The sequence below is a fragment of the Oncorhynchus keta genome, chromosome 22, assembly GCF_023373465.1.
Source record: "Oncorhynchus keta strain PuntledgeMale-10-30-2019 chromosome 22, Oket_V2, whole genome shotgun sequence".
In the NCBI taxonomy this organism is placed as follows: Eukaryota; Metazoa; Chordata; class Actinopteri; order Salmoniformes; family Salmonidae; genus Oncorhynchus; species Oncorhynchus keta.
In genome coordinates, this window is record NC_068442.1 from 38,853,655 (window position 1) to 38,878,485 (window position 24,831).

Below are 24,831 nucleotides of genomic sequence, written 5' to 3' on the forward strand. Positions count from 1 at the left end.
GGATATTTTTTTTGGAGTACACTAATAAAATATGAATAATACACAAAATACAACTGGCAAAAAAGTATTTATTATTCAAACTCATCTCAAGAAGCCCAGCCATGAACAAAGCATAGTGTATTAAATAGTTCTACAAGCAAATTCGAGCAAACAACAGTCATGCCATGATTGTTTCAATTCTTAGGACATGTATGTGTGTGTGTCTCCCAGTGTGTGTGTGTCTCCCTCGAAGACAAGCATTAAATTGTCAGTCCAGGATTGGTGATCCATGTTGGTCAGGAAAGGAAAAAGGGTTCAGTGGATTGTGTGATCATAGACATTGTCATTGTCATAGATATCTGTAAGGAGAAGAGAGGAGGTCATGAAAGGGGTTAACTCCTTGTTCTTTTACTACTTTGCATATATACTGAACAAAACTATAAACGCAACATGAAACAATTTCAACGATTTTACTGAGTTACAGTTCATATAAGCAAATCAGTCAATTTAAATAAATAAATTAGGCGATAATCTATGGATTTCACATGACTGCGCAGGGGTGCTTTAGGCCCACCCACTAGGGAGCCAGGTCCAGCCAATCAGAATGAGGTTTCCCCACAAAAGGGCATTATTACAGACAGAATTTCTCCTCAGTTTCACCCTTACAAAAAAAGATTGCAGTTTTGAAACTGCAGTAAAGGTGCAGTAACTACAGTTGACTGTGGTATTTTGGATGCAGTAACTGCAGAATAACTGCAGTGTACTGCAGTTGAATTGCAGTTGAACTGAAGTTATACTGCAGTTACATTGCAAAATTACTGCAGTTAAAAAAACAGTGTTATTTTGGACACAGTATTTTCCTCCTGCATACTGCAGTCATATTGCACTCTAACTACAGTTATACTGCAGTGTACTGCAGTTATACTGCACTCTGACTGCAATATTTTTTCATAAGGGCATCAGATCAGCTGTCCAGGTGGCTGGTCTCAAATGATCCTGCAAGTGAAGAAATCGGATGTGAAGGTCCTGGGCTTGCGTGGTTACACGTGGTCTGCGGTTGTGTGGCCGGTTGTACATACTGCCAAATTCTCTAAAACGACATTGAAGGTGGCTTATGGTAGAGAAATGAACATTCAATTCTGTGACAACAGCTCTGGTGCATATTCCTGCAGTCAGCATGCCAAATACACGATCCCTCAACTTGAGACATCTGTGGCATTGTGATGTGTGACACAACTGCACATTTTAGAGTGACCTTTTATTGTACCCCAGCACAAGGTGCACCTGCATAATGATCCTGCTGTTTGGTCAGCTTCTTGATATGCCACACCTGTCATGTGGATGCATTATCGTCACAAAGTAGAAAGGCAGAGATGTAAACTAATTTGTGCACAACATTGGAGAGATATCTTTAATTTTAGCTCATGAAACATGGTACCAACATTTTACATGTTGCATTTATATTTTTGTTCAGTATATATTACATGAGCTCATCTGGGGTCTGTGACTCCTGATGTTGTGTCCCAAAGCTAGATTCATAATATCACTTCAGAGTCAAAATATAAATGTATTTACAGTAAGCATAATTAATTCAAAAATAACTTACCGTTAATATGATCAACATCGTCGTAAACATCCTCCCCTTCCCTGAAAAGGAATATTGAAAACCATATTAACCAAAACATTATGACACAGTTGTCAGCAGTAAATTATGATACCAGTGACTAACAGAGACTATGGCTATTCTGATATTCTACCAATAATTGTGTTGAATAAATATATAAGAAACCTACGCCTGAAGAAGAACAACCCTGGGCACATATCCATCTGTGAGAGAATGAAAATTAATGAACAATTAAAATAATGACACTCATGCTGACAAAAGTAATCAAAACAGGGAATTTTCTGCAATCTCTAATTGATAAGGCTGTAGCCTAATCAAATATATAACAGACTTTTACAGAAACTTTTCACAAGAGGGCGATGTATTCACATACATTTCCCCTGCTCGTTGCGACACAGGGCTTTCTTGTCACTGGTGAGTTGAATTATCTCCAGGATCTCCCCTTGAACCACAGCTAGATCCTTCCCTCCTGATTTCTTGATGCTTGCGTCAACCATCATGCAGTGTAACACCTTAATTGGTCCCTCAAACTGACAGAACAAAATAAAAGTGATGTTTATTTTTTCATATGACTTGGTAATGTCATTTTATTAAGCGACTAGTGATTGTGCTTTCAGAGTAATGTGTGCACATGAATTGTGGTAAAAGCTATTTTTTACTAACAGTTCAACAGATATGCAAGAAGAGCAAACTAAGATTTACCTTAAATTTTTTTCTGAACTCTTGTTCATCTTTCTCCAGTTTCTTGCTCATTTTTGGATGTAGACTGGAACATAAAGACAAACATGTCCTTTATTGTCTGATCACAAAAGTAGTTTTTGTCCTCTTTTAGTAGCCAACTTTCTTATTTATGCTTTCTTATTGTTAGCCATTAGCAACTACTTTATTTATATACAGTGCAATACATGCTCTATGCAACAGACAAGTTAAACCATATACAAGTTTTGATTTTCATTTTTTAAGTAAACATACAGGCCAAAGTTGGCAAGCTATTAAAGCAACACCACACTATGAAAAACCCCAGACAGAGGAAGGCATTTGACTAACTCTCCTGTGTATCGGAAAAGTACAAAAAATAATAATTGAATTCAAAGACACTTTATATGAGGAATACCTTATTTCAGGAGGTGGAAGGGGGAAGTCATTGTTTATTCCTTGCACATCATCGTAGTCATCTAGAGAGAGAGAGAGAGAGAGAGAGAGAGAGAGAGAGAGAGAGAGAGAGAGAGAGAGAGAGTTTGTTTATTTTATCTTGTGTCCTTTACCATTTGTACATTGTTAAAACACTGTATATATATATATAATATGACATTTGTAATGTCTTTATTGTTTTGAAACTTATGTATGTGTGATGTTTACTGTTAATTTGTATTGTTTATTTCACTTTATATATTCACTTTATATATTATCTACCTCACTTGCTTTGGCAATGTTAACACATGTTTCCCATGTCAATAAAGCCCTTGAATTGAATTGAATTGAAATTGAGAGAGAGAGAGAAACAGAGAGAAACAGAGAGAAACAGTAACATAAGCATACTACATGAACAACTTCATGGAAAACGGTCATTCACAGCTCCACTTACCCTCCTCTTGAGTCATGCTGCTGTAAGAGAGAAACATATCAATCATATCAATCACTTGTATTCAGGTTACACTGTTTCAATTACAGACAAAGTTAAAGCAACATGGTATATTTGTGCTTGCGAGAGCTACCTGTTCATGTTATCTGAGGAGTCGACATCATAATAAATGTCATTGTCCTCAAAAGAGACGGGAGGTGGAGGTGGTGGTGGTGGCAGTGAGGGGTCAGGGGCTCTGGACAGTTTGAGTTTACGTTTCACTTCCTCATAGTCCACATCCACACATGTGTTAATGATGTAGCCATCTGCAAAGTAACACTTCATTACTGGTTTTTGGTAGCTTTAGGTACACGAAATGTGTGGTGTTCAGCATTGTCACAGGAAATATGGACCAAGTATAAAATATGGAATACATATTGAATTGTTTAGGGACAGATCAAAATTTACTGGAGTGGGGGGTGGGGCTTGTCCAACTCCAGGTGTCATAAGAAAAATGTACCCCCTCCCCAATGTAAATGTTTTTTCCCCCTTGTACTGTAAAAAAAATATGCACACCCTCCCTCCTCATAAAATTAACTCTAAAATAATGATTCATTATATCATCCCCAAGGCAATATAAATGTCATTAACTGTATAACAAATAAGTGAGGTGAGCCAGCAAAAAAAATATATATACAGTTGAAGTTGGAAGTTTACATATACCTTAGCCAACTACATTTAAACTCGGTTTTTCACAATTCCTGACATTTAATCCTCGTAAAACAAATCCCTGTCTTAGGTCAGTTAGGATCACCACTTTATTTTAAGAATGTAAAATGTCAGAATAATAGCAGAGAGGATGAGTTATTTCAGCTTTTATTTCTTTCATCACATTCACAGTGGGTCAGAAGTTAACATACACCCAATTAGTATTTGGTAACATTGTCTTTAAATTGTTTAACTTGGGTCAAATGTTTCAGGTAGCCTTCCACAAGCTTCCCACAATAAGTTGGGTGAATTTAGGCCCATTCCTCCTGACAGGGCTGGTGTAACTGAGTCAGGTTTATAGGCATATTTGCTCACACACGCTTTTTCAGTTCTGTCCACATATTTTCAATGGGATTGAAGTCAGGGCTTTGTAATGGCCATTCCAATACCTTGACTTTGTTGTCCTTAAGCCATTTTGCCACAACTTTGGAAGTATGCTTGGGGTCATTGTCCATTTGGAAGACCCATTTGCGACCAAGCTTTAACTTCCTGACTGATGTCTTGAGATTTTGCTTCAATATATCCACATAATTTTTCTTCCTCATGATGCAATCTATTTTGTGAAGGGCACCAGTCCCTCCTGCAACAAAGCACTCCCACAACATGATGCTACCACCCCTGCGCTTCATGGTCGGGATGGTGTTCTTCGGCTTGCAAGCCTCCCCCTTTTTCCTCCAAACATAATGATGGTCATTATGGCCAAACAGTTCTATTTTTGTTTCATCATACCAGAGGACATTTCTCCAAAAAGTACAATCTTTGTCCCCATGTGCAGTTGCAAACCGTAGTCTGGCTTTTTTACGACGGTTTTGGAGCAGTGGCTTCTTCCTTGCTGAGTGGCTTTCAGATTATGATGAAATAAGACTTGTTTTTACTGTGGATATAGATACTTTTGTACCCGTTTCCTCCAGCATCTGCACAAGGTCCTTTGCTGTTGGTCTGGGATTGATTTGCACTTTCGCACCAAAGTACGTTCATCTCTAGGAGACAGAACGCGTCTCCTTCCTGAGCAGTATGACGGCTGCATGGTCCCATGGTGTTTATTCTTGCGTACTATTGTTTGTACAGATGAATGTGGTACCTTCAGGTGTTTGGACATGTTCCAAGTTGTTTAAGGGCACAGTTAACTTCTGACCCACTGGAATTGTGATACAGTGAATTATAAGTGAAATAATCTGTCTGTAAACAATTGTTGGAAAAATTACTTGTGTCATATGCACAAAGTAGATGTCCTAAACGACTTGCCAAACTATAGTTTGTTAACAAGAAATTTGTGGAGCAGTTGAAAAACAACTTTTAATGACTCCAACCTAAATGTAGGTTAACTTCCTACTTCAACTATATATAGAATAAAATAAAAGTTGAACGTCCAAATCAACTTAAAGCATCTACGAAATTAGTTTTGCAGCGACACAATTCGAAAGGAAGTCTACAGCTGAATTGTTTCCTTTTACTGTTTGTGATTCACAAATGATTATTCCCATAATTTGATTAACTGCGATTTAACCGAACCCCCAACTACTACAATGACGAAGCACAGCATTCGGTTAGTGAAAAATTATTGTTAAAAATAATCAATTGATATGAATTAAAATAATCACTATTTTAGTTTTCACTATTTTGACAAATGTGAAGAGGGAATCCGTTTATACAGTCAATTAAATGTGTAGTCTAAACAAGATCAATAAGATAGGAGACACGCAGCTCAAAAAGCTATCAGCTCTGCATACCACTATCGTACTATGTATAGATGGGCAAGATAGAGTTGACTGTATACTAGGCACGCAGAAACGCATAGTGCTTAAGGAAAGTACCAAAACACTGCGCATTCAAGCAGATGAGGAAATGTGGCTATATGATGTGCAAGTAGAGGTACTGGGTGCAAAATAGCAAAAAAATAACAACATGAAGATGAGGTAGTTGGGTGGGCTATTTACAGATGGGCTGTGTACAGGTGCAATGATCGGTAAACTGCTCTGACAGCTGATGCTTAAAGTTAGTGAGCTCCAGCTTCAGTGACTTTTGCAATTTGTTCCAGTCATTGGCAGCAGAGAACTGGAAGGAAGGGCGGCCAAAGGAGGTGTTGGCTTTCGGGATGACTAGTGAAATATACCTGCTGGAGTACGTGCTACGGGTGGGAGTTGCTATGGTGACCAGTGAGCTGAGATAAGGCAGTGCTTTATGTAGCAAAGACTTATAGATGACCTGGAGCCAGTGGGTTTGGCGACAGATATGTAGCGAGGGCCAGCCAACGAGAGCATACAGGTCGCAGTGGTGTGTTGTATATGGGGCTTTGGTGACAAAACAGATGGCACTGTGATAGTCTACATCCAATTTGCTGAGTAGAGTGTTGGAGGCTATTTTGTAAATGACATCGCCGAAGTCAAGGATCGGTAGGATAGTCAGTTTTATGAGGGTATGTTTGGCAGCATGAGTGAATGATGCTTTGTTGCGAAATAGGAAGCCGATTCTAGATTTCATTTTAGATTGGAGATGCTTAATGTGAGTCTGAAAGGAGAATTTACAGTCTAACCAGACACCTAGGTAACAAGCAAAAAAATACACTACCGTTCTCTGTGCCCATTAAAAAATCACACAACCCTCCCCAAATAAAAAAAAAGAAGATAGACAACCCCCCCTATTTTGGACCAGCCACCTCACCCCATTAAATGTAGAACCGTCCCTTAGTTCTATAGAACATAACAGTGTTTTACTTACAGGTGCCAGTCTGTGTGCGGGCTAGCCACATGCCCCCAGGATTGTTCTTAACCCGTAAGATCTCCACACTGTCTCCCTGCCGAACAGTTAGATCCTGCTTGCCCCCCTGCCAGTCATGTCGAACCCTGGCCATGTGAAGGACCTCTATGTCCCCAGTCCCCAGCTGTGGAAGCGTACAAATAAACACAGAGGGTTGTAAAGTGGTGTTTTTAGACTGCAGAGATTAATGAGATGTATGTTCTGCATGTGAAATTACATTACTGTATATCTATATTTGGCAAAACACCATATGTAAAAGGCTCACAGAGATGTATTACAGGTGTGTTCCAGAATTCCCAACCTGATCTCAGACGTAGCATAGTAAACGTAAATCCGGGACACTTAAATTAGTATGATATGTTACATTTGGTATGGTTACATAAGACAGATGGCTAATTAAGGTATTTTAGTTCATTAGCAACTTTTTAACTACTTACTACTTTTTATCTTTGAATTTACTTAGCATGTTAGCTAACCCTAACACTAACCTTAACCCTTTTAGCTAATCCTTCCCCTAACCCTAACCTTAAACCTTTAACTTAACTTCTAAACTTAACCCTAACCGTCACCTTAACCCCTAGCCTAGCTAACGTTTTGCCAGCTAGCTAACGTTTGCCACCTAGCTAGAACATATCATACATTTTGCAAATTCGTAATAGAATGTACATTTTGCAAATTTGTAACATATATGAATTGTAATTTGCAACATATCATACGAAATGGGTGATAGATATCCACATATAAATACATACCATACGAAACGTAACATATAATACTAAATGGAGTGTCTTGGACTTACATACAGAATAATGAGAAATGCTCTGAGACCAGGCTGCAGCCCCATATCCAAAACCCTGGTATCAAATGTAGCAAGTGTGTTATGACAAATATTACTGTTTGGGGGGATTTATGGATTTGTTAGCGCATGGAAATGTGGCAAATCACCTTGAATTTCTTTCTGTATTTGTTTTCCCTTTCCAGTATTTCCTTTTGCTCTCTCCTCTCCTGCTCTTTCTGCCGGCTCAACTCTTTCTGTTTATTCTTATCAGAACTTGTGGTTTTCACCTCCTCTTGGTTGCCTCTGAGATGGCAAAAGACAGAGATGTCAAAAGACATTAACGGGTCAGTGATTATTTGAAGTGGACAGCTATTACGCCTATATAAACACATTTTAACAGATATGTGAGTATCCAAGTGTTTTTTATTATAATTAGCCTTGTGATATTGGCTGTTTAAAGTATGCTGTGCCAGACATTGAGTTGTCTACTTGTAAGACAAGCATAAACCCAAGATACCACGTACTGTATCTAGGCAGGGGATCAAAGTTGTATTTCAATACTATACTTACTTATCAATCATATCATAGACCTCACTTTCATCGCTCCCCTGCAGCCAGGAATAAGAACATAAATGTCATGAAAAGCATGTGTATCAAGAACAGTATTTCAGAAATAATTCAAAAGCAGTGTTCTGCATTGATGGTCACTGATGGTAAATATGAATTCTTTCACCTTATCTATTTGTGAAGAACTATTTTCATTCCAGGAGTCTGTAGGGGAAATAGCAGAACATATAATTCATGACATGCATGAACAAGCAATGAACATGTAAAATACATACATTATGGGATGATGGATTGAGAAACTATTTGTGTATATAATTCACATAAATCATACATTCACGATTTAAGAGTCATCATGATTCAGTCCTAAATTCACAATAGCTAGTGAATCTCTTGCATGTGTTCATGGTAATATAGTAGTTATTTTCAGACATACCACTTTTGTCCCAGCTCCCTGGGTGTTTTGGGTTTGGGGGTGGGGGTGGGGGAGGTGGTTTTACATCTAGGCCTAGGCCTAGGCCTATGTCATCATATTCCCCCTGGTCATCCTCAGAATGCCTAACAAGAAAGCAGGAATCAGAGGGAAAAAATACTTAAGTGAAAAATGTGGCTTTTTTGTTCCTGTAAATCCAGTTGCCTACAGAGTAATTACAATTTGTGTTCATACTATCACTCAACACTTGACATTTCGAGTGAGCACACTCACACAGGGGTACACTGCCGTGGTAGGCTGCTGGGCTTGGTTGGGAGTCTTGAGGGGCCAGACAGACTGACTATCCCTGGAAGAGACTTACTGCTGCCACCTGAGGAAAAGAAACAACCTGCACTGTAGGTCTACAGTAGGTCTTCACCAACTAATTCAATATTAACATATATATTGAAGGGCAATGCTCTGCACCAGCAGCAGCAGTCTGAGAATTTCTTTTGCTCATTCATTTCTTCATTTCTTAGAAGATACTGTTCCGCATGTATACAGTAGGTCATTCAAAAATACTTTTTAGAGAGAGACGTGTTGAGGTTTTAACTAGTAACTAGATAAAGCACACTGCATATTATACAATTATATATTATACAGGTTGCAAGTGAACAGATACCTTTCTTGTGTCATTATGGTGCTTACAGTAAGTCCATACACGTATTCAAATAGAATAGACACTGGCTGGAATGCGGTTTTCACCAACCATCATCCAGGATTAAGACCACACATTGTATAAATGTATTCAAAACAGTCAGTTTTCCATTTTACACTTGTACGGAAGGGGGGCTTTTTCAAAGGAAATTAATGCCTAGATTAAGGTCAGACCCACACTAGCCGACACCCGCATAATGGTTGTTTTGGCGGTGTCAGAGGTGGAACTGCATTAGAGCTGTCAAATCCACAAGCAGCTCCCGGCATTATACCTAAAGAGGAAATTGCCATTGGCTGCATGAAGTCGCATTAAGAGAAATCCCACGCAACCTTGTTTACAAGTTCGAACAGTGGAATAGGAGTTGTAAATACTCCTCGATTAGGCTGATAGAAATCCTTATTATTTAGTTTAAAGATTTTCAATTTGGGTGTCATTATTTCTATATAGCCTACACTTTCTAGTTCTAATGCGATTGGGAAGGGTGTGGCTTTGTGATACGTGCCACACGAGCAGAAGCTGTGATTCGACAGCTCTAAAGCAGTTACACCTAGCCTGGTTGACGCAACCCAGGTGACTCACAGCACAGGGAGAGCTGTGACCACATTGGTCTGGAAAGGAGGCTGTTTGCTAATGCAATATTCGCTCAGAAATTGTGCAACGGGTTTAATTTGTTCTCTCAAATATGCTTTTTCCCTGTGGGTTTGAGGTGTGTGTGGCTGTGCTTTGGGTGTTTGATTGAGATAGACACAGAGGAAACCCAACACAGCCCCTTTCCTTATGTGCCAACAACATCAAAGAGTCATACCAGACTCTGGTCGAGAGAAAGCGAGTTACAGTGCGTTCAGAAAGTATTCACAACCCTTGACTTTTTCCCACATTTTGTTGCGTTAGAAAGTGGGATTTAAATGGATTTAATTATAATGTTTTTGTCAATGATCCACACAAAATACTATGTAAAGTCAAAGTGGAAGAAAAATTCTAACATTTAAAGAAAATGTTTTTGGAAAATAAAACACTAATATACTGTATCTTTATTAGATAAGTATTTAACCCCCTGAGTTGGAATACTTATCATGTTAGAATCACCTGTGGCAGCGATTACAGCTGTGAGTGTTTCTGGGTAAGTCTCTAGGAGTTTTGCACACCTGGATTGTACAATGTTCGCCCATTATTATTATAAAAAGTCTTAAAGCTGTCAAGTAAGTTGTTGATCCTTGTTAGAAAGTATTTTTGAAGTCTTGCCATAGATTTTCAAACCGATTTAAGTCAAAACTGTAGCTAAGCCACTCCGGAACATTCAATGTCATCTTGGTAAGCAACTCCAGTGTAGATTTGGCCTTGTGTTTTAGGTTATTGTCCTGCTGAAAGGTGAATTTGTCTCACAGTGTCTGTTGGATTTTGCCTGTGCTTAGCTCTATTCCATTTATTTTTTATCCAAAAATTATTTTTCTTTAAAAAAAGTCCTTGCAGATGAAAAGCATACCCATAACATGATGCAACCACTGCCATGCTTGTCTGTATCTTTGTTGTGACTGGGTGTATTGATACACCATCCAAAGCCTAAATAATAACTTCACCATGCTCAAAGGGATATTCAAAGGGATATTTTTTATTACACATCTACCAATTGGTTCCTTTCTTTGTGAGGCATTGAAAAACCTCCCGGATCTTTGTGGTTGAATCTGTGCTTGAAATTCACTACTCGATGAGGTAGTCATTCAAAAATAAGTCCATGCATGTCACGCCCTGGTCAAAGTATTTTGTGTTTATCTTTATGTATTGGGTCAGGCCAGGGTGTGGCATGGGGTTTTTGTATTGTGGTGTGTTTTGTCTTGGGGGTTTGGTATATAGTGGGATTGTAGCTAGTGGGGTGATCTAGCAGAGTCTATGGCTGTCTGGAGTGGTTCTCAATCAGAGTCAGGTGTTTATCGTTGTCTCTGATTGGGAACCATATTTAGGTAGCCATATTCTTTGGTTGTTTTTGGGTGATTGTCCTTAGTGTCCTTGTAACTATCTACTGTTAGTTTGCACCAGTTTAGGCTGTTTCGGTTTTCTTTACGTTTATTGTTTTTTGTATTGATTCGTGTTTACGTGTGTTTTTTTTTATTAAACATGAATCGTAATCTACACGCTGCGTTTTGGTCCGACTCTCCTTCACCACACCTAGAAAACCCGTTACAATGCAGTTTACAATGTGATTTGTTAAGCACATTTTTACTCCTGAACTTGTTTAGGCTTGCCATAACAATGGGGTTGAACGCTTATTGACTTAAGACATTTTAGCTTTTCATTTTTTATTACACTGAAAAAATATATAAATGCAACATGCAACAATTTCAAAGATTTTACTCAGTTACAGTTCATGTACGGGAATCAGTCAATTTAAATAAATTCATTAGGCCCTAATCTATGGATTTCACTTGACTGGGAATACAGATATGCAACTGTTGGTCACAGACACCTTAGGGGTGTGGATTAGAAAACCAGTTAGTATCTGGTGTGACCACCATTTGCCTCATGCAGTGCGACACATCTCCTTCACATAGAATTGATCAGGCTGTTGATTGTGGAATGTTGTACCACTCCTGTTCAATGGCTGTGCGAAGTTGCTGGATATTGGCAGCAACTGGAACACACTGTTGTGCAAGTCGATCCAGAGCATCCCAAACACGCTCAACGGGTGACATGTCTAGTGAGTAGGCAGGCCATGGAAAACTGGGACATTTTAAGCTACGAGGAATTGTGAAATCAAATCTAATTTTATTGGTCACATACACATGGTTAGCAGATATTATTGCGAGTGTAGCGAAATGCTTGTAAATTGTGTACAGGTATTTGCGACATGGGGCTGTGGATTATCATGCTGAAACATGAGATGATGGCTGCAGATGAATGGCATGACAATGGGCCTCAGGATCTCTTCACGGTGTCTCTGTGCATTCAAATTGCAATTGATAAAATGCAATTGCATTCGATGTCCGTAGCACAGCAATTGCTAATAACCCATCTGCAACCGCTAATAAAGTGAAAATCTGAGGCCTGCACCCAACCCTAACCTGCAAATATAGAAAACATGCGCTATGTGCTAGTCAAAGACAGCAGAACAATTATTTGACAGGGGGTGCAGGATTTTTTTTTGCCTGATTGAAATATGTTTCTGCTTATAATTTCTGACATTTTGGTAAGCTATTTGTTAGTCAACTTGTCTATAATTAGACACAGTTAGCTTATTTTTTGTCATTATATTATATGACAGAGACCAATAAAGACAAATTGTCAGGGGTAGTGGTCTAAGGAGAACGCTGTGACATCACAATGGGACTAGGTGGCGTTATGCTGATGCTGGAGGGGTGTGATGTTCTATCGAGGGAACAAACGTGATTGTTATGAATCATTTTTTTGTTTTGCTACATACTGTATGCAACAAGATTTGAGTTGCAAAATAATTGTAATCTTGTTAACTAACTTAAATCTAAACTGTACAGTTAGATGTTTACGTCTCTCCATCATACTTATGACAGTTACATCGATCTTTCCACTAGTTCCCTGGAGAACCTCTATGCTCGTCATCGTGTGTGTCCCCAAATTGCATTCTATTACCTAATAAGGTGTGCACTATATAGGGAATTTATGACATAACAATTGAGTGCATTTGATTTAGGCTTAATGTTGGCACACTACAATGATACACTTTGTTCATAGTGTTTCACTTCATTTAGAACTTGTCCCATTTGGAATATAGAATGAATGTTACACTCAGTCCATACTTTGTGAGCCAAATTGCATGCACCCATTGAACTGAAGTTACATTGGCTTTATCCAAAATGCAACCGATTCCCCATATTGTGCACTAGTCAAAAGTAGTGATATGGTGCCCTTCCCGACGCAGACATTGACTGACCGAGGGCTCCGGAGTGGCGCAGCAGTCTAAGGCACTGCATTTCAGTGCTAGAGGCGTCACTACAGACCCTGGTTTGATTCCAGGCTGTATCACAACTGGCAGTGATTGGGAGTCCCGTAGGGTGGCACACAATTGGCCCAGCATCGTCCGGGTTAGGGTTTGTCCAGGGTAGGCCGTCATTGTAAATGAGAATTTGTTCTTAACTGACTTGCCTAGTTAAATAAGAAACTCGTTGTAGGGGGAGAAAGAAAGTGCAAGTGACCCATCTGATAAGATTTCAGTTGATCTTCAATGCATATTTTATGTGGTTAAAATACTATCAGCTTTAAAGATGCTTTAATGATTAAGAGAGCACCTCTACAGATGGTATCTAATTAAGCATTGCATTCTATCAAGATGCAGAAATAAATAAATCATATTTATTCACTCCTGTTCCCGAGTCCAAATTTCGCCTACTTTTGGTGTATCGTTTTACTGCAAGAAATGCTTAATTCTGCAGGAGTTATTATTAAGGATATGTGAGAGGTTATTCAGTTTCAATTTAACCAATCTAAACAGTAGGCTACAGTTCCCTTGACATGCCATAGGCCAATTAAATAGTCCACAAATGTTGAAGTCTCGTCTTGTGACTGTCGAATTTGTATAGTGCCTCACAATCATCACACATAACATAACAGGTGTTGTGCCGAAAATCTCCTCCCTGCCAGAATCCCCCCTTCGCGTTCTTCATTGCTGCGACTTGTTTGCTAGTTGAGATTCCTGCTCTTCACTCCGTTGTCAGTTTAGCCTACATTTCACTGACCTTAGTAGCAGAAAGCATTTTTGTCTGCAGTTTTCGGTTTGGATATTTGTTTCAAGTGTATGTGGCGGTTCTAACTTGTATGGCGCCCTGGGCGAACGTCCGCGTCTGCGCCCGCCCACACCCGGGGCCGCCGCCGGCAAGTTGCTGCCCTGGGCGGCTGCCCATGTCGCCCGTACCTAAATCCGCTACTGAATTTTGTATTCGTCTTTAAATAAATCTCTTTGCCAAAATTCGTCATCACTCTCAGGTCTTATTCGACTAGTATTTTTGAAAGTGTAAGGATAATAATTCAGCCATAATTGTTTTGAAATGTTTATTGCTTGCCAGCATTTTACTCCCTCCTCTATGTTTAATATAACACACACACATACATTAATTATTCATTTTGGTTGCCTATCCTAACATGAAGTTTGTTCTGTAGAAAGTATTTGAATCTGATGTGTGTCACAGAAAGTATTTAACTCCAACCACAAAATTAAGGAAATTAGAGGGGGGAGGGATTCTGGCAGGGGGGAGATTTTCGGCACAACCCCGGCACTGCTATCATCCTCTTTTGCCACTTCACAAAATATTATCCAAACATTACTTCTCTGGCCCTCCCTACACTTTATTTTAAACTCTCCTTTCACAGCTTTTGTCTTATTACATTAAACTTTGACAATGTCCTTTTTAAAAATCTCCCTTAACTTTTTCTGCCTGTTCCCAAAAACATTATTTGTCGATTGGCTGAGTAGGCTATTTGGTGAGTGTACTGTTAAGCCCTAAAGTTTCGATTTACACCATGCCCAAACCAAACGTGTGCCTGAATACACGTGCGCCATTGTGCTCAAATTGATTTTGTCCCCCCACACCAAAGATCAGGACACACAGGTTGAAATATCAAAACAAACTCTTAACCAATTATATTAATTTGGGGACAGCTCGAAAGCATTAAACGTTTAAGGCATTTTAGCTAGCTTGCTGTTGCTAGCTAATTTGTCCTGGGATCTAAACATTGAGTTGTTATTTTACCTGAAATGCACAAGGTCCTCTACTCCGACAATTAATCCACACATTAAACGGTCAACCGAATTGTTTCTAGTTATCTCTCCTCCTCCTCCCAGGCTTTTTCTTCTTTGGATTTTACATGGCGATTGGCAACTAACTTTCATAATAAGGTGTATTACCATAACTGACCTCAGTTCATCTTTCAATCACCCACGTGGGTATAACCAATGAGGAGATGGCACGTGGGTATATGCTTCTAAAAGCCAATGAGGAGATTGGAGAGACAAGGCTTGCAGCGCATTCCGTGCCACAAATAGAATCAACTTCTATTTTAGCGCCTGGCAATGCAGTTGCTCGTTGGCGCGACGCGACCAGTGTGGTCAGCATGTTATACACTAATACCCTAAAATAATGAACGACAAACCTCAATGTAGCCTATATAAATTGCACAATAATGATACATTTCTTGATTTTTCTAAAGGTATTGTTTCTCTTTATTCAACCAGCCCGCCACCCACCCCTTCAGCCAATATTCAATGACCCTAAACCCATCCGCCACGTGGATATAACCGTGGGGACTGCGGGTTATGAGTCAACCCGCGCATCGCTACTGCCCATACCATAACCCCACCCCCACCATTATTTTTACAATGCTGAACTGCAGTCAGGTCTACCCTGGTGAGACTGTAATGATCATGTTGTTTAATCATCTTCTTGATATGCCACACCTGTGAGGTGGATGGATTATTTTGGCAGAGGAGAAATGCTCACTAACAGGGATGTGAACACATTTGTGCACTAAATTTGAGAGAAATAAGCCTTTTGTACATATGGAACATTTCTGGGATCTTTTATTTCAGCTTATTAAACATAGGACCAACACTTTACATGTAGCATATATATTTTTGTTCAGTATAATCTCAAATGTTCTTCAAACAAGATTCCACTTTGACATTATGGGGTATTGTGTGTAGATCACAATCAATTTAAAAAGCAGTCTGTAAAAAGCAAATGGGTGTGAATACTTTCTGAAGGCACTGTAGGTGCCAAAACACCAGCTATGCGGGTGTCGGCTATCGCCGGTGACCGCTTGATCTGATCTAGGCCCAAGCTGCTTACCTTCAGTCTTCCTTAACCCTGGGCGCCCTGCAAGGTGTGGTACCCTGTTGTTTCTCTGATGGGCCTGCAGGTTGATGTGGGGGGGTCGTCTGGGCTTTATGGGTCTGGAGCCCTCAGAGGGCAGGGTCCTTCTCAGGGGGGTTACCTCCGTCAGACTCCTCTGGCTGGGTAGGGAGGGGGGCGCTGGCTTGGAAGGGGCGGCGGGTACTCCCTTGTGCGTTAGCATCATATTCTGCAGGCGTTCTCCTGTGACCCTCACCTTCCCTAGCCTGTCAGTGTCTGAGGGTGGGGGTAGAGGTCGGGGCGGCTCCTTGGTGGCTCCATGGGGGCGGTGTGATGGTGGAGGGCGGGGGAAGACACCATGAGGCTTGGGGATGGTGGATATGCCCTCCAGTGCAGCCCTTACAGGTCGTGGTGGTAGTCTCTGAAGGTCGGGTGTGGAGCTTGATCCAGAAAGTGGTGGTGTGGGAACCGTAGGCATCAGTTTATGTCGGACCCCTCCATTTGCTGTAACACCAGCATCTGCCAACAACAGGCCTCCTCTACCAAATCCTGGCAGTGGAGATTTTGGAGAAGTACTATCTTGACTACCTGCCATGTCAGCCTTGGCATGGAACCTGGCCCTCAACGCACGAACATCCACACTCTCCCCCTGACACAGATACAGAAAGGTGAGAATGTGGCTCAGTTTGTAAGCAGGAAGTTAGCAGAATAGCAAAAACAAGTGCAACCACCCCCACACACATTTCTCTTTCTTCACACACCAATATTGAGGCATCATTCAAATGAGGGAATACACACGTCAAATCACTAGCGGTTCCTGATCCTAGCATCATTACTACCACTAAATGTCACTATAGGCTCAATAAATTACTTGCTCTGACCAATATAAAGTCTCTCTCAAGCACCAGAGTGAAAATACAGGTACAAGTTTTTCTGAATGTGCTACTATCAGAGAAAGCTGATAAAACTGAAAGCTATTATTTTCTTTGAGACACAGAGAGATATTTCAATAGATGTGTGAATAGTGTTCTCTGAGGCACATTTGACATGTTGGGTGCAGTGCAACCAAACCAAATGTCACATGCAAGTGAAACTACAAAAGAGCCAGTAAGGGAAGATGTTCTGAGATAGAGGTCATGGCACAGTAATCAATTAGGTCAGATTGTCACAGACAGTGCACTTTTATGATCAATGCTACTTCTCTGAAAAGTTTAGAAAAACCCACACTCAAAAATGATTACTTCAAGAGTAAAGGTCTTTGCTGAATAAAGAGTTAAAAGAATAAAACAATGAAGAGAAACAGGAAGTAACTACAACCACACACCTATTCACCTCTGTATCACTCTGCAATGGTTGCCATAGAAAATGCAGTAGCAGTCTTAAATGGACCAATGAGATGCATGCTTTGCTAGAGATATTTTTCTTGTGACACACAGAGGAAATAAGAAAGACCTGTCTGTGGACCACAACAAATGGAGCCTATAAGCATTGTTCTCAAGCACTTGCTTACTCAAAACAGAACTGCATGCCCTTTAACATGATCATTGACTCCAGAACTTTCCAAAATTGTTGAAGAGTTCACATGAGTTATTAACATATAGTTTGTTTATGGCATAGGTGTATGAAGGCTAAAGGAAAATGTGATACCAAATAACAACACAGATTAAACAAATATCTAATCTAATAGGAGAGAAAGTGTGTGGATCCATTGTGTGTGGTATGCTGAGTGTTAATAATTAACTGATTATAACAGTGATCAATAATTCCCTGACTGAATCACCACTTCTTACACAGAGAAATAACAACCAATCAAATAGCTTGAGTGCAATGTTTAAATGTTCAACTTAATTGAGACATTTACAAACTGAAAATATTATTTCCAGACTATATCCTGATGATCAATTCAAACTCGTCCCTTGAAATAACATTATTCAAGACAATAATTCGTTTTTTAGGTACTTAAATCTAGGCCAATTCTTTTCACATCTTCAGCATTTAAGTTTGTACATTTTCGTTGAATCTAAACAAAAATGTATTAACATTTTTTGAATTGGAGAACAGTGAAATCAATCATGTCCAGTCTAATAACAAGTGATTATTGTGTCTCATAAGAGTAGATGTGAAAGTCACTCTTCAACCAAAAAAGATTGGGGTTGAACATATGGTTTATAGATGCTCGAGTCATTGACATTTCATTTCACGCATTTATTTGTAGAAGCGCAAAAAATGCGACCTCAAATAAGAAACGCGACTTGTTAGATAGAACACGGGCTACAAAGTTATTATAGCCTATATATAAATATATATATATATATGTATATATATGCTGTTTAATATTCATCGTTTGCATGTTTTTCCTGTGTCGTTTCAACAATATTTAAGTGATACTTTACCATCTTTGTCCGTTTGGAGTTGAACTTAAATTTAGATGAAAATGAAGTGATCCATGTTGAACTGTGTCATTCAAGGATGCTGCGCAACACTGTTCCGTTTGTTACACAATGGATATCTCCAACGCTAAATCAGGAAATAGGTGGGGCGGGTGACAAAATGCTACTGTAAGAGTTCATTCATATCGGAAGGTTACTTATAGGCTATGGATTTTTATTATGAAATGCATGTGAAACACAACAGTCATTTATTTTAAATGACTGTATTTCGATTTGATTACCATTACGAAGCTTCTGTTCATTTAGTAGGCCTCATACAATTTAATCCAAATTGGAGGTGAGATACTCATAAATGTATTTCACCTTCATTACTTGATAAAAAAATCTGACAAAGATGATTTATGAGCACCCATCATCCGTCATTATGAGATCCACAGCATGCATGGATTTCACTTTCTGGAACATAAACAACCACTTTCAATGGTTTACATAAATGGAGAAAATATAAAATTCAGATTTGTCTGACATTCATGGGCATTCTCAGAATTGTAAACAAGTTCGGTTATGAGATCCCTCCAAAACGAAAGCACTTTAATGTCATTTTCATACAGCTTACTTATTCAGCTAATAAGCTTATTCACAAAAAGTTGTAAAGACTACTGAACAACCTACAAATAGAATTTCCGTTGAGCTGAAATTCACAAATGTACAACATTATCAAAAAGCAATGTAAAACCGTACCCTAGAAACAGATTCATACCAACACACTATAATGGTTCGTGTACAGTATATTTATTTTTATTTAACCTTAATTTAACCAGGTAGGCTAGTTGAGAAAAAGTTCTCATTTGCAACTGCGACCTGGCCAAGATAAAGCGTAGCAATTCGACACATACAACAACAGAGTTACACATGGAATAAACAAAACATACAGTCAATAATACAGTAGAACAAAAGAAAACAAAAAGTCTATACAGTGGGGCAAAAAAGTATTTAGTCAGCCATCAATTGTGCAAGTTCTCCCACTTAAAAATATGAGAGGCCTGTAATTTTCATCATAGGTACATACACTTCAACTATGACAGACAAAATGAGGGGAAAAAAATCCAGAAAATCACATTGTAGGATTTTAAATTATTTTATTTTCAAATTATGGTGGAAAATAAGTATTTGGTCAATAACAAAAGTTTCTCAATACTTTGTTATATACCCTTTGTTGGCAATGACAGAGGTCAAATGTTTTCTCACACTGTTGCTGGTATTTTGGCCCATTCCTCCATGCAGATCTCCTCTAGAGCAGTCATGTTTTGGGGCTGTTGCTGGGTAACACAGACTTTCAACTCCCTCCAAAGATTTTCTATGGGGTTGAGATCTGGAGACTGGCTAGGCCACTCCAGGACCTTGAAATGCTTCTTACGAAGCCACTCCTTCGTTGCCCGGGCGGTGTGTTTGGGATCATTGTCATGCTGACAGACCCAGCCACGTTTAATCTTCAATGCCCTTGTGGATGGAAGGAGGTTTTCACTCAAAATCTCATGATACATGGCCCCATTCATTCTTTCCTTTACACGGATCAGTCGTCCTGGTCCCTTTGCAGAAAAACGGCCCCAAAGCATGATGTTTCCACCCCCATGCTTCACAGTAGGTATGGTGTTCTGTTCTTGTGATCATTTTGACCCCACGGGGTGAGATCTTGCGTGGAGCCCCAGATGGAGGGAGATTATCAGTGGTCTTGTATGTCTTCCATTTCCTAATAATTGCTCCCACAGTTGATTTCTTCAAACCAAGCTGCTTACATATTGCAGATTCAGTCTTCCCAGCCTGGTGCAGGTCTACAATTTTGTTTCTGGTGTCCTTTGACAGCTCTTTGGTTTTGGCCATAGTGGAGTTTGGAGTGTGACTGTTTGAGGTTGTGGACAGGTGTATTTTATATTGATAACAAGTTCAAACAGGGGCCATTAATACAGGTAACGAGTGGAGGACAGAGGAGCCTCTTAAAGAAGAAGTTACAGGTCTGTGAGAGCCAGAAATCTTGCTTGTTTGTAGGTGACCAAATACTTATTTCCCACCATAATTTGCAAATAAATTAATTAAAAATCCTACAATGTGATTTTCTGGATTTTTTTTTCTCATTTTGTCTGTCATAGTTGAAATTTACCTATGATGAAAATTACAGGCCTCTCATCTTTTTAAGTGGGAGAACTTGCACAATTGGTGGCTGACTAAATACTTTTTTGCCCCACTGTATACAGTGAGTGCAAATGAGGTAAGTTAAGGAAATAAATAGGCCATGGTGGCAAAGTAATTACAATATAGCAATTAAACTGGAATGGTAGATCGGCAGAAGATGAATGTGCAGGTCGAGAGACTGGGGTGCAAAGGAGCAAAATAAAAATAAAAATACCAGTATGGGGATGAGGTAGGTAGATAGATGGGCTGTTTACAGATAGGCTAAGTACAGGTGCAGTGATCTGTAAACTGCTCTGACAGCTGGTGCTTAAAGCTAGTGAGGGAGACGTGAGTCTCCAGCTTCAGATATTTTTTCAATTCGTTCCAGTCATGGGCAGCAGAGAACTGCAAGGAAAGACGACCAAAGGAGGAATTGGCTTTGGGGGTGACGAGTGAGATATACCTGCTGGAGCGCGTGCTACGAGTGGGTGCTGCTATGGTGACCAGTGAGCTGAGATAAGGCGGGGTTTTACCTAGCAGAGACTTGTAGATAACCTGTAGCCAGTGGGTTTGGCAACGAGTATGAAGCGAGGGCCAACCAACGAGAGTGTACAGGTCGCAATGGTGGGAAGTGTATGGGGCTTTGGTGACAAAACGGATGGCACTGTGATAGACTGCATCCAGTTTGTTGAGTAGAGTGTTGGAGGCTATGTTGATGACATCGCCGAAGTCGAGGATCGGTAGGATGGTTTTACGAGGGTGTTTGGCAGCATGAGTGAAGGATGCTTTGTTGCGAAATAGGAAGCTGATTCTAGATTTCATTTTGGATTGGAGATGCTTAATGGGAGTCTGGAAGGAGAGTAAACAGTCTAGCCAGACACCTAGGTATTTGTAGTTGTCCACATATTCTAAGTCAGAACGGCAGGCAGCGATCGGTTGAAGAACATGCATTTAGTTTTACTTGCATTGAAGAGCAGTTGGAGGCCACGGAAGGAGAATTGTATGGCATTGAAGCTTGTCTGGAGGTTAGTTAACACAGTGTCCAATGGTGGCTCCCTGCAGGGAGACAGCGTGGCGGAGCTGGTCCATGTCTGCTGGGTCTGTCATGGACAGTTCGTGCTATCATGACACAAGGCGAGACCTAGATGCATACACAGGAGGCAGATGGTTGGACTCTTACCCTGTTGGATTAATAAATATTGTAAAGGCAAGAGAATGGTCATGGACAGGCAAATGGGTCAAAACCAAAGGGCAGGCAGAATCAAGGTCAGGGCAGGCAGGATCATCAGGCAGGTGGAAAGTAGTCCAGAGTCAGGCAAGAGTCAAAACTGGGAAGACTATCAAAAAGAGAATAGGAAAAGGAATGCAGGAAAAACACACTGGTTGACTTGACAAACATACAAGACGAAGTGGCACAGAGAGACAGGAAACACAGGGATAAATACACTGGGGAAAATAAGCGACAGGGGGTGGAGACAATCACAGGAACAGGTGAGACAGATCAAGGCATAACAGGAGTTCCCACATATGCTGAGCACTTGTTGGCTGCTTTTCCAAAAACAACTGCTCCTTCTCATCATTCTCTGTAACTTCCTGCAGAAATTGAAGCCCGCAATTTGGGGAGTAACTGCATGTGGGCATTCCTGAATCTGCAGAAACCCCTCTTTATACTTCTATTGGCCCATTTATAAGCTGGGACTCTGGAATGGAGGCGGGGTCATTCCAGTACAGTAGGTGGCGGTAATGCACCATGACGTGGGACGCCAACTGACAATAAATCCCAAGAGGAAGAAGAAGAGGCGGGGGCGACAATGACAGTATCCTTCGTCCTCGCCTGTCCGGCACTGCTTTTCCGCAGTTCTGTTAGGGACGACGAGGGCAGGTGGCAGGCAGGTGCAAAGGACACTTTGTGCAAGCTGGGAGGCCTCCGGTACAAAGGCGGGACAACTCAGATAACTCACAGCAGCCAAAAAAACTCAGATAATACTTTTGTTTCCATTTTGACCCGTACAGACCATCAGGGGAATCCAGAATATAAAAAGTGTGACACAAGCATGAAGAAAAAGTGTGACAAGTGTGCTCAAAGGGGGGCCGTGTTCATACAGGAACCAACGTGATGCTCCAGGGCAGGTATTCCTACAGAGACAAGAATTCCCACATGCAGGAGGGACCGGAATTGTGTGCCGCAATCACGCACTCTTGGCAGTGTAAGACAGGGTGGGAAATGTACTTTTTGGTCCATGGATGCCCCAATTTGACCAGCTACTCAAATTTTTTACCAGCCACATTTTCTTACAGAAAATATCCTAATATTTTAGATTAATCACATGTTAATGTGATTGTTAAAACAACATGCATGTAATGTAATGTTAAAACAACATGTACTGAATGGTTTTGAAATTGATTGAAAGTGATTTCTAAGAACAACACAGAGCATGACAGACAGTAGTGGATACCAGAGTGTCCCGAAGCCACTCCCGCGTTGTCTTGGCTGTGTGTTTAGGGTCATTGTCCTGTTGGAAGGTGAACTTTTGCCACAGTCTGAGGTTCTGAGCGCTCTGGAGCAGGTTTTCATCAAGAATCTCTCTGTACTTTGTTCGATTCATCTTTGCCTCGATCCTGACTAGTATCTCAGTACCTGCCGCTGAAAAACACCTCCACAGCAAGATCCTGCCACCACCATGCTTCACCATAGGGATGGTGCCAGGTTTCCTCCAGACGTAACGCTTGGCATTCAGGCCAAAGAGTTCAATCTTGGTTTCATCAGACCAGAGAATCTGGTTTCTCACGGTGTGAGAGTCTTTAGATGCCTTTTGGCAAACTCTAAGCAGGTTGTCATGTGTCTTTTACTGAGGAGTGGCTTCTGTCTGGCAACTTTACCATAAAAGGCCTGATTGGTGGAATGCTGTAGAGATGGTTGTCCTTCTGTAAGATTCTCCCATCTCCACAGAGGTACTCTAGAGCTCTGTCAGAGTGACCATCAGGTTTTTGGTCACCTCCCTGACCAAGGCCCTTCTCCCCAGATTGCTCAGTTTGGCCGGGAGTCCAGCTCTAGGAAGAGTCTTGGTGGTTCCAAACCAAGCTATTTTTATCACATACTAAATAGAATGAAAATGTCAGGTGGTCAGCTCAAAAACACACTGGAACAGTAATACAGAGAGTATATAGAAATGATCCATTTCAAGTGGTAACAGCTTAAAATTGGCTATATTGTGAAAATGAATGAACACGAAAATCAACTTTCCAGTCTTAACGGATGTTATGGTTGGGCATCAGGTTAGGAATATTAAGGTTAGTAAGGTTATGGTTTTCTAGAGAAAAATGGCCTACTTCCAGCTTGGCCAGATAGTGACAGCTCTGCAAAAGGAGGTAAGTAAGGGCTGTTAATGCAATGTGTCCTTCCTTGATTTATTCAATACATTTGAAAGTTATTTTCATTGCTACCAGTCAAACGTCAGTGTCACCAAAGGCAGAAGGGACCTTTGCACCAAACAGCCCCAAGTCAAAATCAAATCGTACACATATTTAGCAGATGTTATTGCGGGTGTAGCGAAATGCTTGTGTTCCTAGCGCCAACAGTGCAGTAGTACCTAAAAACAATTCCCACAAATCTAAAAGTAAAAGAATGGAAGTAAGAAATATATAAATATTAGTTAGCGCAATGTCGGAGTGGCATTGAATAAATAATTACCAGTCTTCTCGATTCCCATAGAAACCACGTCATTTCCAGTTGTAGGGTATCAATAATGTTCTCCCATGAAGAGTTTTGTAAAATGTTCTGATACAGGAAGTCTTAAAGCACAATCCCGACTAAAGCCGAGTTACCAGAAAAAATATTAGCTACGCATTTAATTATTTTTCAACAAAGTAATGACAATTCGTACCATCTTAAAGTATAAGGAATAAGGCTTATCCTGAGTTTCCACAGAGCTTTTCTAAAAACTCTTCAAAATGAAAGTAAACAAAGACAATGATGAAACTTTAATAGGCAACAAAAAAGTGATATTTATTTGGCAGAGAGAAAGAGGTGACCTGAGGATATGACATACGTTAAACTAGTATTCAATTAGATATTCTTTCTGGTTTCCTAAGAAGTTAGACCATGGAAAAAGGCCCTAGTGCAAGACCAAAATGTCAAGACGACTTTCTCATATGTCAAGGAACACTTTCTCATATGGGGTTTTCCTTTTGATCCAAGTGATCACAGTTTACCCAAATTGCGTTTTCAAACTATAGTTTCCCAATTGCACAATTAATTCAGAAATAAATTATTCAGAACTACTCTACCAAACCACAAAG

General features: G+C 40.2%; 1 protein-coding gene across 4 annotated transcripts in view; it reads right to left on the reverse strand.

The window, feature by feature from the left end:
• Nucleotides 1-48: 48 nt before the first annotated feature.
• si:ch73-40i7.2 (FYN-binding protein 1) overlaps nt 49-24,831 on the reverse strand; it is a 45,605-nt gene continuing 20,822 nt past the window's right edge. The window contains exons 1-16 of one of the 4 annotated variants that reach the window (XM_035798965.1): nt 18,367-18,466; nt 15,971-16,622; nt 8,738-8,834; nt 8,468-8,589; nt 8,201-8,238; nt 8,038-8,075; nt 7,635-7,770; nt 6,651-6,813; nt 3,319-3,490; nt 3,189-3,208; nt 2,718-2,778; nt 2,306-2,369; nt 1,977-2,133; nt 1,773-1,806; nt 1,586-1,626; nt 345-1,069 (exon numbers count right to left, since the gene is read on the reverse strand). In XM_035798965.1, coding sequence (XP_035654858.1) covers nt 1,020-1,069; nt 1,586-1,626; nt 1,773-1,806; nt 1,977-2,133; nt 2,306-2,369; nt 2,718-2,778; nt 3,189-3,208; nt 3,319-3,490; nt 6,651-6,813; nt 7,635-7,770; nt 8,038-8,075; nt 8,201-8,238; nt 8,468-8,589; nt 8,738-8,834; nt 15,971-16,622; nt 18,367-18,369 — 1,848 coding nt within the window. In that variant the 5' untranslated portion in view covers nt 18,370-18,466 and the 3' untranslated portion in view covers nt 345-1,019. The other 3 variants (XM_052475167.1, XM_052475166.1, XM_035798964.2) reach the window with 3 other exon arrangements.